General features: G+C 48.9%; 4 protein-coding genes across 4 annotated transcripts, besides 1 other annotated feature; 2 read left to right on the top strand and 2 right to left on the bottom strand.

Moving 5' to 3' along the window:
* Positions 1 to 10934: part of a sequence feature (contig 1.79 190..209053(-1)) that runs on past both edges of the window.
* Positions 233 to 1108, top strand: S10a (40S ribosomal protein uS10). The gene is made up of 4 exons (XM_657106.2): positions 233 to 319; positions 375 to 452; positions 539 to 762; positions 847 to 1108. The coding sequence occupies exons 2-4, from the start codon at positions 414 to 416 to the stop codon at positions 929 to 931; spliced, it is 348 nt and encodes a 115-aa protein (XP_662198.1). The 5' UTR covers positions 233 to 319; positions 375 to 413; the 3' UTR covers positions 932 to 1108.
* Positions 1286 to 3123, bottom strand: ANIA_04595 (FG-nucleoporin nup42; the record flags this gene model as incomplete). The annotated part of the gene is made up of 4 exons (XM_657107.1): positions 1286 to 2639; positions 2692 to 2740; positions 2935 to 3024; positions 3078 to 3123. 4 exons carry the CDS (start codon positions 3121 to 3123, stop codon positions 1286 to 1288), a joined length of 1539 nt encoding a protein of 512 aa, XP_662199.1.
* ANIA_04596 (protein elys) lies at positions 3666 to 4747 on the bottom strand (the record flags this gene model as incomplete). Its single annotated transcript, XM_657108.1, has 3 exons — positions 3666 to 4235; positions 4305 to 4534; positions 4594 to 4747. The coding sequence occupies 3 exons, from the start codon at positions 4745 to 4747 to the stop codon at positions 3666 to 3668; spliced, it is 954 nt and encodes a 317-aa protein (XP_662200.1).
* Positions 5011 to 10397, top strand: smc4 (condensin subunit SMC4; the record flags this gene model as incomplete). The annotated part of the gene is made up of 6 exons (XM_657109.1): positions 5011 to 8433; positions 8481 to 9233; positions 9286 to 9363; positions 10073 to 10108; positions 10178 to 10183; positions 10263 to 10397. The coding sequence occupies 6 exons, from the start codon at positions 5011 to 5013 to the stop codon at positions 10395 to 10397; spliced, it is 4431 nt and encodes a 1476-aa protein (XP_662201.1).

The raw sequence follows: 10934 nt of genomic DNA, 5'->3' as shown, positions 1-10934 counted from the left end.
TTATACCAATATAAAGAAACCAGGTGTAAGTACGTCTTTGTATATGTCTCAGCTCCAGTCCACCCCGCGGAATGTCCTGAGTGAGAGTCATTTGCCTGAAGATTGATACGGTACGGTATTCTTACCAAGCTACTCTAATCGAGTTAGCTCCAGATAGGCGAGCGCCAAGAATCCCTCCGCACAAGAAATTGGCCGAATCAAGAAAAAGTCGATTTTTTGATCGCATCCACATCGACAGCAACATCCTGAGCTTAACGGCCATCATCACCTTACCGAGCCTCGAAGTTCAGGTCTTGATTGGCATCCAGCCTCATCTGCAGTATGTCCATTCCTCAATCCAATTCACCCGCTACCACAAGCTAACTGGTCCTCAGCATCTCAAACCCGGTCTCACTCACCAACTCACCGTCAACATGTCTTACAAGCAGGAGAAGGACTTCGGCGAGGGCCCTGTACGTTGTCAATTCCTCTAAGTGGTCGCGCTGGTCAATGCCGACTGCGACTCTATTGTGCTAACAATCGGTCTTCCTGCATATAGAAGGTCCACAAAATCCGTATCACCCTCACCTCCCGCAAGGTTGCCTCTCTCGAGTCTGTGTGCGCTGCTCTGATCGAGCGTGCCCGCTCCAAGTCCCTTCAGGTCAAGGGCCCCGTCCGTCTTCCCACCAAGACCCTGCACATCTCCACCCGTAAGACCCCCAACGGTGAGGGTTCCAAGACCTGGGACAAGTATGAGATGCGCATCCACAAGCGTCTCATCGAGTATGTACCTCCGGCCCTTACTCTGGAGCCACGAGCTTCATGAGAAAAATGAATGATGGAAACAATACTAATCATAAAGTACAGCCTCCTCGCTCCCACTGAGACCGTTAAGCAGATCATCATCAACATCGAGGCTGGTGTTGAGGTTGAGGTTACCATTGCCGCCTAAAATAGTTCATATTCCACTCTGGAAGGAGGGAAATGAACTGGCGCCCGCATCAACCCTTAGCTGGGTTCATGACGGTGTGGTTGTCGATGGGCTTGCAGAAGATCTAGCAACGCTGGGTCGACTTCGATACCCGTTAAAAACAGTCATAAAAATGGAAGAGTTGCAAAGCGTATACTATATATAGCTCCTATCGCTTTCGTATTGTGACTTAACTATTGTAGAGCCTGGTAGAGAAGAGTAGAACACTTGACCGCATTATATCTGGTATTCTACAAAGCCAGTGCACCCTCGGCTAACAGAAAGAAAGATAAAAGAATATAGTGCAAACCGAGGTTAATGCCTTGATTTTCAGTTCTAGAAGTCAAAACTAACCCATTCCGTCTTAGGAGGTACTCTTGGGATAAGCCCATCCTTGAAATACCCGTTCTTGATGAAGAATTCATACTGCTCCGTAACCTCTGGGGTATACTGATCCGGTTCGGCCTGTGCATCTCGTAGACTGGCAGCGTCCGGGGGACCATCAGGGAAGAAAATCCGAACATACGTCTTGCGGTCTTGCGGATGCAAGTAGCAAGGCACATCGTCGATATACTGCACAGGCTGCCCCTTCCATGTTTGTAGCTTCTTCGTCATAGGGTTGTGTGTTGTTGGACCGCTCAAAGGCGGAATAGGGGCGAGTTCGTTGGGGTTCTCAATTCTTATAAACGGAGGTGGACCAGCGCCTACCGGCCCGGAGGACGCAGGCTGAGAGATTTGGATTGAACCACCAGCGGGCTGTCCGAAGGCTGATGATGGTGCCGCCGCTGGCTGCTGGGTTGTTGTACCGAACGGGGAGGGATTTGTCGGTTGGACAGGTTGGCCAAATGGTGCCGAGGGCTGACTGAAGGGATTATTTGGCTGTGAAGGCACGCCAAAGCCACCTGTCGTCGCTGGGGCAGTTGATGAATTGGCGAAGCCAGAACCTGCTTGTGCAAATGGGGAGGCATTGCCGAAGCCGCTGGCAGGTGTAGCCGAGATCTGGGAGAACGGTGATGCAGTATCAGAGGCTTGGCCAAATCCAGAGCCTCCCAACGTCGATGGCTGACCGAAACCGGATTGGCCCAGGCTCGGCTTGCCAAAGCTGGGTTGGCTGGGCTGACCAAATGCCGGCTTACCAAACCCAGACGATGCACCTAGAGCGCTTGGTTGCCCGAAGCCAGAAGGCTGTCCGAAAGACGGTTGGCCGAAACCAGAAGGCTGTCCTAGAGACGGCTGACCAAAGGATGGCTGGCCGAACGCGGGCCGACTGGGTGCTTGTTGAGTGAAACCGGAGCCCTGAAATGCAGGTGTTGAAGATTGTCCAAATGCTGATGTCTGCCCCACGCCGGAGCCTGTGTCGCCCTTGATGATATCGATCCTATTCGGATGTTCGTTGGCTCCGTCGACCACATATTTCAAGGCTGCGTTCAGGTTCCTCAAGACAACTTCCATCTGGTTCACGGCCTCATTATACATATTTTCAGCCTCTTGTATTGCTGGGCCTGGGTTCCCTGCTGCTGCAGCTTCGTAGTGCCGCAATCGGAGCTCTTCAAAGCTCTGTTCTCTTTGCGGGCCTCCAAACAGTTGTCTTGGAGCATTTTTTCCAGGTCCATAACACGAGAAGACCCAAATTGGTCTTCCCTCGCCAGCAGTCAAATCGGCCTTGATATCGGCCGTGGTTATGCCGTAGCTGTAATGACTTTAGCTCAAACAGAATAATATCGTTGGTCCATAGTACATACTTTGCTGGCTCTTGTTTTGATTGCTGATTTTGCCCTGAAAAGCCACGACCTTTAGAAGTATCAGTAACAGTGGACGGCATAGCACGAACGCTTATTATTCTAAGCATATGCTGTGATTTCGATGAAACATGGGAGCATAGCGGAGCCCTCAACAGAATCGAAACCACTCCACTTCGGGATAACAATGCTCATATCATGCGGGGAAACTCAAGAAACCAAGTGCTCTGGGGGAATTGGGCATACTGTTGAAGCCGCCGCCTGCTGATAGCGCGCCAAACCGGTTGCCCCCAGTGAATGTCTGTTGTGAGCGAGGGTGCTCATTCTTGCAACGGTCTGGAGTAATCAATTAAAAATCTATGCAATTAGTAGGATTTAAGAGCTCTTACCTCCGAATTTGCATCGGCCTTGTTGGAAATATGTGCAGACAACCATATTCACTCAACCTGCCACAAAGCTACACTGGCGGAGGATTTCCTTCAGAGTTCACTTTGGAGTCTGTGGCCATTCAAGATCTCAAAAAGACTAAAATCCAATGCTTTCAATGCTTCCAATGCTTTCAATATTTGTGAGTGTCAAAGTCTCAGCGATCCTCTCAAAATGAGGCTTGATTAAAGTCCTTCGATGTTGAAGAGCTCATAGGTTTATGTGACGGTAACGTACGTCACATGGGCGCGCAATGCTGGAGCCAATTGTAAAATATCGGTAATTTCAATACGACTTATTCTGTAGTACTATCACGATTGTTTTCAATACAAACAAACCCATGCCCTTCAATTATGATACCTCTTGCTCAAGCAAACTGGTGATGGAGGCCCGAAAGATGGGAAAGTTGCTTGCTCTCAAGAATTGACAGCTGTAACATTTCAAACCACCTTGCGCCTTTATTACATGGTCCACGAGAAGATAATGCAAAATCCCAGCCAACGCCCGCTTCAAATAACACTATCATTACCATTCACTGTTCATTTCATTTATCATTGGGATTGGCCTCTGTCGGCTGAATTTAGAGGAGGTTTCATGCTTTGCTTGAGCAAGTCCCAATTCAAGCCATCTATCTTTTTTCCGTCCAAAGATTCCAGCTCTGCAGACAGCCCTGCTACTTTCCCAGTAGCGAGGCGCCGCGCCATTACCGTGTCCTTCGCACCATGCAGTGTTTTTGCGCTTCCACGAAGCAAAGCATCCTCAAACCACTGCTCCTCTTGGTCATCAAAAGGAAGACCGATCAGTTCCATAGCGCGTCTGCTTCTCATCTGGCCTGCGTCTGTTCTATGGACAAACTCAATGAGCTGTGTAAGATAAGCTTGACGGAGAGCCTCGTGATGTTTTCGGGTGAAATAGAAAGCCTCTGTAATGCTAGCACGACACAGTGTTTCCATAAACGCTCTCTGAGCTTTCTCCGAGGTTAAAGGGGGGTTGACTGTGAGATAGTAGGCCATGACGAGGCTGTCGTCATGTCTGGGAAGATGCGAAAGGGTAAGGGCGTAAAGAATCTCATCAGGAAATGTTGGGATAATGGAAGGTTCGCTGAGATACTCAATTGCGCGCTATGCCTTCATTAGCATCCTGCTGTCTGACAAACGGCAGTCCTGAAAAAGGAAATAAAAAATGAATACCTTGAATTCCAGTCGGTCAAGGTTCCAAAGTCCCTCTATAAACAACCTGTACTTTTCTGGTAGATGGCATCGTCGTGCAAATTGAGCAGCGACATCGCTAGGAGCTCGGCAGTCCTTTAGGATATAGTAAATTAAGCTTTGTTTCTGGTGGGCATCGAGCTCAGAGGATACAATGTGGCGGATGAGGGTACGAAGGTCAGAATTTGAAATTGGGGGATATAGCTTGGTAACTGAAAATTTGAGATATTAGCAATTGAAACTATGCAGAAACCAACAGACAAGAGAGTACCTGCTTGAACACCGAGCAGCTCAAGTAACCTGTCGGCGAAGAGTCGGTTGTCTAGCGCACGGCGGTTAGAGAGGATCTGTTCAATAACCTTGCCATCATATGTGAAGTTTTTATTGAAGTAGAATATCGCGTCAAATTCCTCCCAAGAGGCCATTGTGAACACAAACTCGAGTTCTGTAGCTGTTGATGCTCATCGATCTTTGCGATAACAGCTGATAGTTCGGTTGCGGGAGGCGGTGTATCATGTGATTTGGCCCCCCTTTGAGAAAACAACACTTTTCCTATTTGGGACCGTATGTAAACAGTTACCGCCCACTTTCCTCTTTGCTCTCTTGTCCATCCGACATCACGACCGGCTTGCAACGCCTCATCCGGCTTGATGCGATACCTTCTATCATACTTTAGTCTACCTCTCTAATGACGTCTATTGCAAGGGGCAGGCCGTCTCGGCGCTCTGCCGCAGCGCGGAAGAGTTATGTCGAAGAAACTTCCGAGTCGGAGGATCCTGGAAACGTCACCCCCACTCCTTCCTATCCCGATGGAGACGACGATGGCGAAGAAGAGTTCACCCCTGTTCCACAAAAGAAGGCACCTGCAAGAGCCTCGCGCAGACGTATGACATCCGAGACGCCAAAAGCACAAGCTCCCCGGAGATCGCGAAGGTCAAGGACGGCGGAGCCGACAGACACATCCTCAGTTGCGGATCCGAGCGAAGATGGCGAGTCGATAGCCAGTGCGCAAGACGAAAGCGAGTCAGCCTCCCCGAATACGTCTGTAAAGCGAAAGAGCATGGGGCATGAAGAGCCTGAATCGCCTTCACGTACTGCGACAATGAAAAGAAAAAGTATGGCCCGCAAGAGTCGTGTTTCCTCCACACCCAACCCGGAAAAGTCCTCACTCCCAACTCCAGAGCCCTCGCTTTCACCCGAACCACACCCGCTCCCCCAGCGAGATAATGTACCCCCGCTCGCCGATATTACGGATTCCGCGGTGAATCAGACGCCCGCGAAACCTACTGAGGATACGAAATCGCAGTTCTCCATCGTCAAACCGAACACGACCATCCTCGAGAAGCCAATGGATATCATGTTAAAGTCACGGACACTCGGTCCTCCTAAGCCGGAGGAACCCCAAGGTCCTAAAAGCCGCCTTATGATTACCACGTTAGTTCTAAATAACTTCAAGAGTTACGCAGGGAAACAGGTAGTAGGGCCATTTCACGCTTCTTTCTCCTCCGTTGTTGGGCCGAATGGATCGGGAAAGTCGAACGTCATCGACGCGTTATTATTCGTGTTCGGATTCCGAGCCAGCAAAATGCGACAGGGCAAGATCTCTGCATTGATCCATAATTCCGCCAACCACCCCAACCTGCCGTTCTGCGAAGTGGAAGTTTATTTCCAAGAAATCATTGACCTCCCCGGGGGGGAGCATGAAGTAGTCCCAGATTCCCAACTGATCATCTCTCGCAAAGCGTTTAAAAACAACACCAGCAAATATTATATGAATGGCAAGGAGACGAACTTCACGGCAGTGACGACGCTGCTTCGCGATCGCGGCATTGATCTCGATCATAAACGCTTTTTGATTCTGCAGGGTGAAGTCGAGTCTATTGCTCAAATGAAGCCTAAGGCCGCAAATGAACATGAAGACGGGCTTTTGGAGTATCTCGAAGATATCATTGGCACGTCAAAATACAAACAACCTATTGAAGAGGCGGCGACTGAACTTGAAGCCCTTAATGACGTTTGTGTGGAAAAGAATAACCGTGTGCAACATGTTGAGAAGGAGAAGAACGCCCTTGTGGACAAAAAGGATAAAGCCCTGGCCTACCTTCGTGATGAGAATGAGTTGGCCCAAAAGCAGTCGGCGCTGTATCAGATCTACATCGATGAGTGTGCCGATAACCTCCGGGTTACAGAGGAGGCGATTCTCCAGATGCAAGAGCTCTTGAACCTCGAGCTTGAGAAGCATGAAGGCAATGAATCAGGAATCAAGGAGCTCGAGAAAGCATACAAGCGTGCTATGAAAGAGTACGAGCGCATGGAAAAGGAGACGCAAGAACTAGCAAAGGGAATGGCAAAGTACGACAAAGAAACGGTCAAATTTGAAGAGAAGAAGAAATTCCTAGTTGGAAAGCAGAAGAAGCTCGAGAAAGCCATGACTAGCGCTCGCCTCGCGGCGTCGGAGTGCCAAAGTTTGGTAAAGAGACACAGCGAGGCTATTGAGAATAAGAGCAAGGAAACCGCGGACTACGAGAATGAAGTCGAGCATGAGGAACAGGAGCTCACAAAAATTCGAGAAAGCCTGAAAGGCAAGACCCAAGGGCTCTCCGACCAGATTGCTGCTAAGCAGAAGTCTTTGGAGCCATGGGACGAGAAGATCAACAAGAAGCAATCTGAACTGGCTGTGGCTCAGAGTGAGCTGGATATCCTCAAGGAGAAGAGCAACGCCGGGGCTGTTTTACTTGAGGAAGCGCAATCAAAGATTACATCCATAGAGGAAACCATTGCGCGGAAAGAGGAAGATCTACAGGAATGCAAGACCCAACGGTCCACTCTCGAGGATGAGGTTGAGCAGCTTCAGCACGACTTGAAGAAATATAGCATGAAAGAACCTGACGTCCGCGCGCATGTCTCCAATGCTCGGCAGAAGGCCGAAGAGGCTAGGGCAACTGTCGCGAGTACGCAAAACCGGGGAAGCGTGCTGACCGGTCTTATGCGCCTTAAAGAATCTGGCCGTATTGAAGGGTTCCATGGTCGACTAGGGAATCTTGGTACGATCGATGAGAAATACGATGTAGCCATTTCTACAGCTTGCCCTGCGCTCGAAAATATGGTCGTTGACACAGTCGAGGTCGGACAGCAATGCATTGACTACCTGCGAAAGAACAATCTTGGGCGTGCCAATTTCATCCTTCTAGATCGTCTCCCCAAACGCGATCTGAACAAAATCCTCACTCCCGACAACGTTCCCCGATTGTTCGACTTGGTGAAGCCGAAGGATCCGAAATTTGCTCCCGCATTCTATAGTGTGATGCAGAATACTCTTGTTGCAAGAGATCTTGATCAGGCCAACCGAATTGCTTACGGCGCTAGGCGGTGGAGAGTTGTCACGCTCGATGGTCAGCTCATTGATACTTCTGGTACAATGAGTGGTGGCGGTACTCGAGTTGCCCGTGGCGCGATGTCATCCAAACAGGTCGGCGATATCACCAAAGAGCAATTAGTCCAGATGGAGAGTGACCTTGAAGAGATGGAGAGGAAGTACCAGCACTTCCAAGAGAAGCAGAGACGTGTGGAGTCAGCCTTGCGAGAGAAAACGGAAGAAATTCCTCGAGCAGAGACCAAGATCCAGAAGATCATGATTGAGATAGATAGCGCCAAGCGCAGCCTTGCTGATGCTGAGCGACGTGTCCAAGAGCTGAGTGCAGCACACAAGCCCTCAAAGACGGATGCGAGTCGAGTAAAAGTCCTTGAAGAACAAATTGTTGGCCTCGAAGAGCAAATTGAGGATCTCCGCTCACAGAAAGGTGGGATCGAGGAAGAAATCCAGGCGCTTCAGAACAAGATTATGGAGGTCGGTGGTGTTAGATTACGGAGCCAGAAAGCCAAGGTCGACGGACTCAAAGAGCAGATTAGTCTTCTCTCTGAAGAAATCTCCAACGCCGAGGTTGCGAGATCTAAGAACGAGAAGCTTATCAAAAAGCACGAAAATGCCCGTGCGGAAGCGGAGAAGGAACTTGCCAATGTCGCTGAGGAGCTTCAGAAGTTGAACGAGGATGTTGCCAACCAAGCCAACGATGCATCTGGATGGAAGGAGAAGGTGGACGAAGCACAAGACGTGAGTACGGCCAAACCAGCTGCGGGATGGAAGCTAACAACTGCTAGGCCTTGGAATCTAAGAAAGCCGAGCTCAAGACCATGAAGGCAGAATTGGACGAAAAGGTAGCAGAGTTAAATGAAACTCGGGCCACGGAGATTGAGATGCGCAACAAGCTCGAGGAGAACCAGAAAGCTTTAGCGGAGAACGAAAAGCGTAGCCGTTACTGGCAGGAGAAGCTGAGCAAGCTGACTTTGCAGAATATCAGCGATTTGGGTGAAGACCAACAGCCTAGCGAATTCCAGACCTTCACCAAGGATGAGTTAGCTGAGATGAACAAGGACTCTTTGAAAGCAGCAATTGCTGCTCTGGAAGAGAAGACGCAGAACTCATCAATAGACCTGTCGGTGATCGAGGAATACCGTCGCCGTGCAGCCGAGCACGAGTCACGTTCAGCGGACCTTGCAACTGCTCTCGCTGCTCGGGATAGTGCCAAATCTCGTCTCGATGGCTTGCGCTCTGCTCGTTTGAACGGCTTCATGGAAGGCTTTGGTATCATCTCTCTTCGCCTGAAGGAGATGTATCAGATGATCACCATGGGAGGAAATGCCGAGCTAGAGCTAGTGGACTCTCTTGACCCGTTCTCGGAGGGTATCTTGTTCTCAGTTATGCCACCCAAGAAGAGCTGGAAGAACATTGGTAACCTGTCTGGTGGCGAGAAGACACTCTCCAGTCTGGCACTGGTCTTTGCTTTACATCACTACAAGCCCACGCCGCTGTACGTTATGGACGAGATCGATGCCGCGCTAGATTTCCGGAACGTGAGTACTTACGATAGTTGTCTTTTCTGGTCTCGACTGACTCCCACATCAGGTTTCTATTGTGGCGTCCTACATCAAGGAGAGAACCAAGAATGCGCAGTTCGTGGTTATTTCGCTGCGAAACAACATGGTAAGTCCCAGCCAGGCCATTACCGTCTGTCCACGGCCTTTGTTGACTTAGTGCACTTAGTTCGAACTTGCATCTCGCCTCGTTGGTGTCTACAAGGTCAACCACATGACCAAGAGCGTGACAATCGAAAACAAAGATTATATCACGGACCGGTAATCGTCAATGATTTGTAGATGCTGCATCTTTTTATCCTCCCTATACTACGTCACGGACGGGTACGGACGGTGCTTCTTGGTTTGGTTAGAGTCATGCTTTTTATCTCTTTCTTTGCGTGTCAATCTTCGGTAGCAGGTATTGGGAATGGTATGATGACCTTCTTGGAGAACTTCTTTGATTTTTCACTTCTCGGTATATACTACATAGCTTCTGACTGTTGGCGTTCATGATATGACTTGGCTTCTGCGATTCAAAACTTTCAAGGTCACATGGCGAAACCACGTATACCTAGCTAATCATTGTAAAAGCCTTATAAGATTGTCCAATTCGACTTTTAGCAGCTGAGCAGACAAGGTTATCTGTTCAGTGGAGCTCCGAACGTACTCACTAACCTTATCATCCACACCGGCTGATAAAGGAGGCGCCAAGGTACCCATTTCGTGGATCCTCACTTTAGCAAGGGTACTTAGGGCTGGGCTGGGCTATTATATGCAAGATAAGCTTTGGGCTATCGATTAGGCTATAGAACTAGACCAAGGACCCTCGACTATAGCTGAGCGTCGAGGCTCCAATGGTACAGGTTCGCCAGGTATGAAGTTCCAAGCTGGGCCCATAAATACTCTACATAATCTAGTGCATGATTTATTATGTAGTCTAGTATTATGTTAGTCGTGAGCTGGGGTGTTATCATAGATTAGAGTATATACGGAGTCTAGATATGCATTCTGTATACCTAGTTCTAGAAAAATGTTGTACGCAAAACTACATTTATCGAGCTTAGGATGACGGAGTTACAGAGACCACAGCAGGTGAGGGAAGCATTTAAGGAGTCGAAGCAACTGATTAAACTGAGCATGAAAACCCGCAAAAACCCGTAGGTAAACATGAATGAAACCCTGGGTATCCCTAGAAATACACGTATCCATACAAAGACATAAACAGAACAAGATAGCCTTTGAACAAGATAAAGCGTCGCAATAGCGCGGTTTTCATCGCGTCGTAACGACATTGGCAGGAGTCAAATGGCAGGCGACCCATCTTAGCTGTTATGCTCGTCCTCGAAATTCATTAAAAAGAAGTTAGGTCGGGTCTCCTGTCTTAGGATAGCAACAAAGACTAAGGAGATGCAGTCCCAGCGCTTGCCCACTCAGATGCGAAAGAGTAAAGAAATAGAAGAAACCGGAAAAGCGCTTGCTATAATACATCCGAACTCCGTTCCAGGTCTTTAGAGACGCCGTAGTCTATGTTGATATCATGCGTAACAGCAGGAAAACAGAATAAACGCGCAAATATCCTCCAAGAGTGCTGAAAGTACAAGATTGCGTATAATAGATGAAATGGGTCGTAAACTCGCGATAGTTCAGGTCGCGGCTTTTGGGAGTTGTGGTAGGCGGTATCGTGGATTCGACAAAAGC

Source organism: Aspergillus nidulans, chromosome III (genome assembly GCF_000011425.1).
Source record: "Aspergillus nidulans FGSC A4 chromosome III".
In the NCBI taxonomy this organism is placed as follows: Eukaryota; Fungi; Ascomycota; class Eurotiomycetes; order Eurotiales; family Aspergillaceae; genus Aspergillus; species Aspergillus nidulans.
This window is presented reverse-complemented; position numbering and strand designations above follow the sequence as displayed.

Bases quoted from the DNA above. Each gene is read 5' to 3' on its own strand.
- S10a (XM_657106.2), top strand. From the start codon at position 414: ATGTCTTACAAGCAGGAGAAGGACTTCGGCGAGGGCCCT. The intron at 453-538 runs GTACGTTGTCAA...TCCTGCATATAG, and splicing joins AGGACTTCGGCGAGGGCCCT to AAGGTCCACAAAATCCGTAT. The intron at 763-846 runs GTATGTACCTCC...CATAAAGTACAG, and splicing joins ATCCACAAGCGTCTCATCGA to CCTCCTCGCTCCCACTGAGA.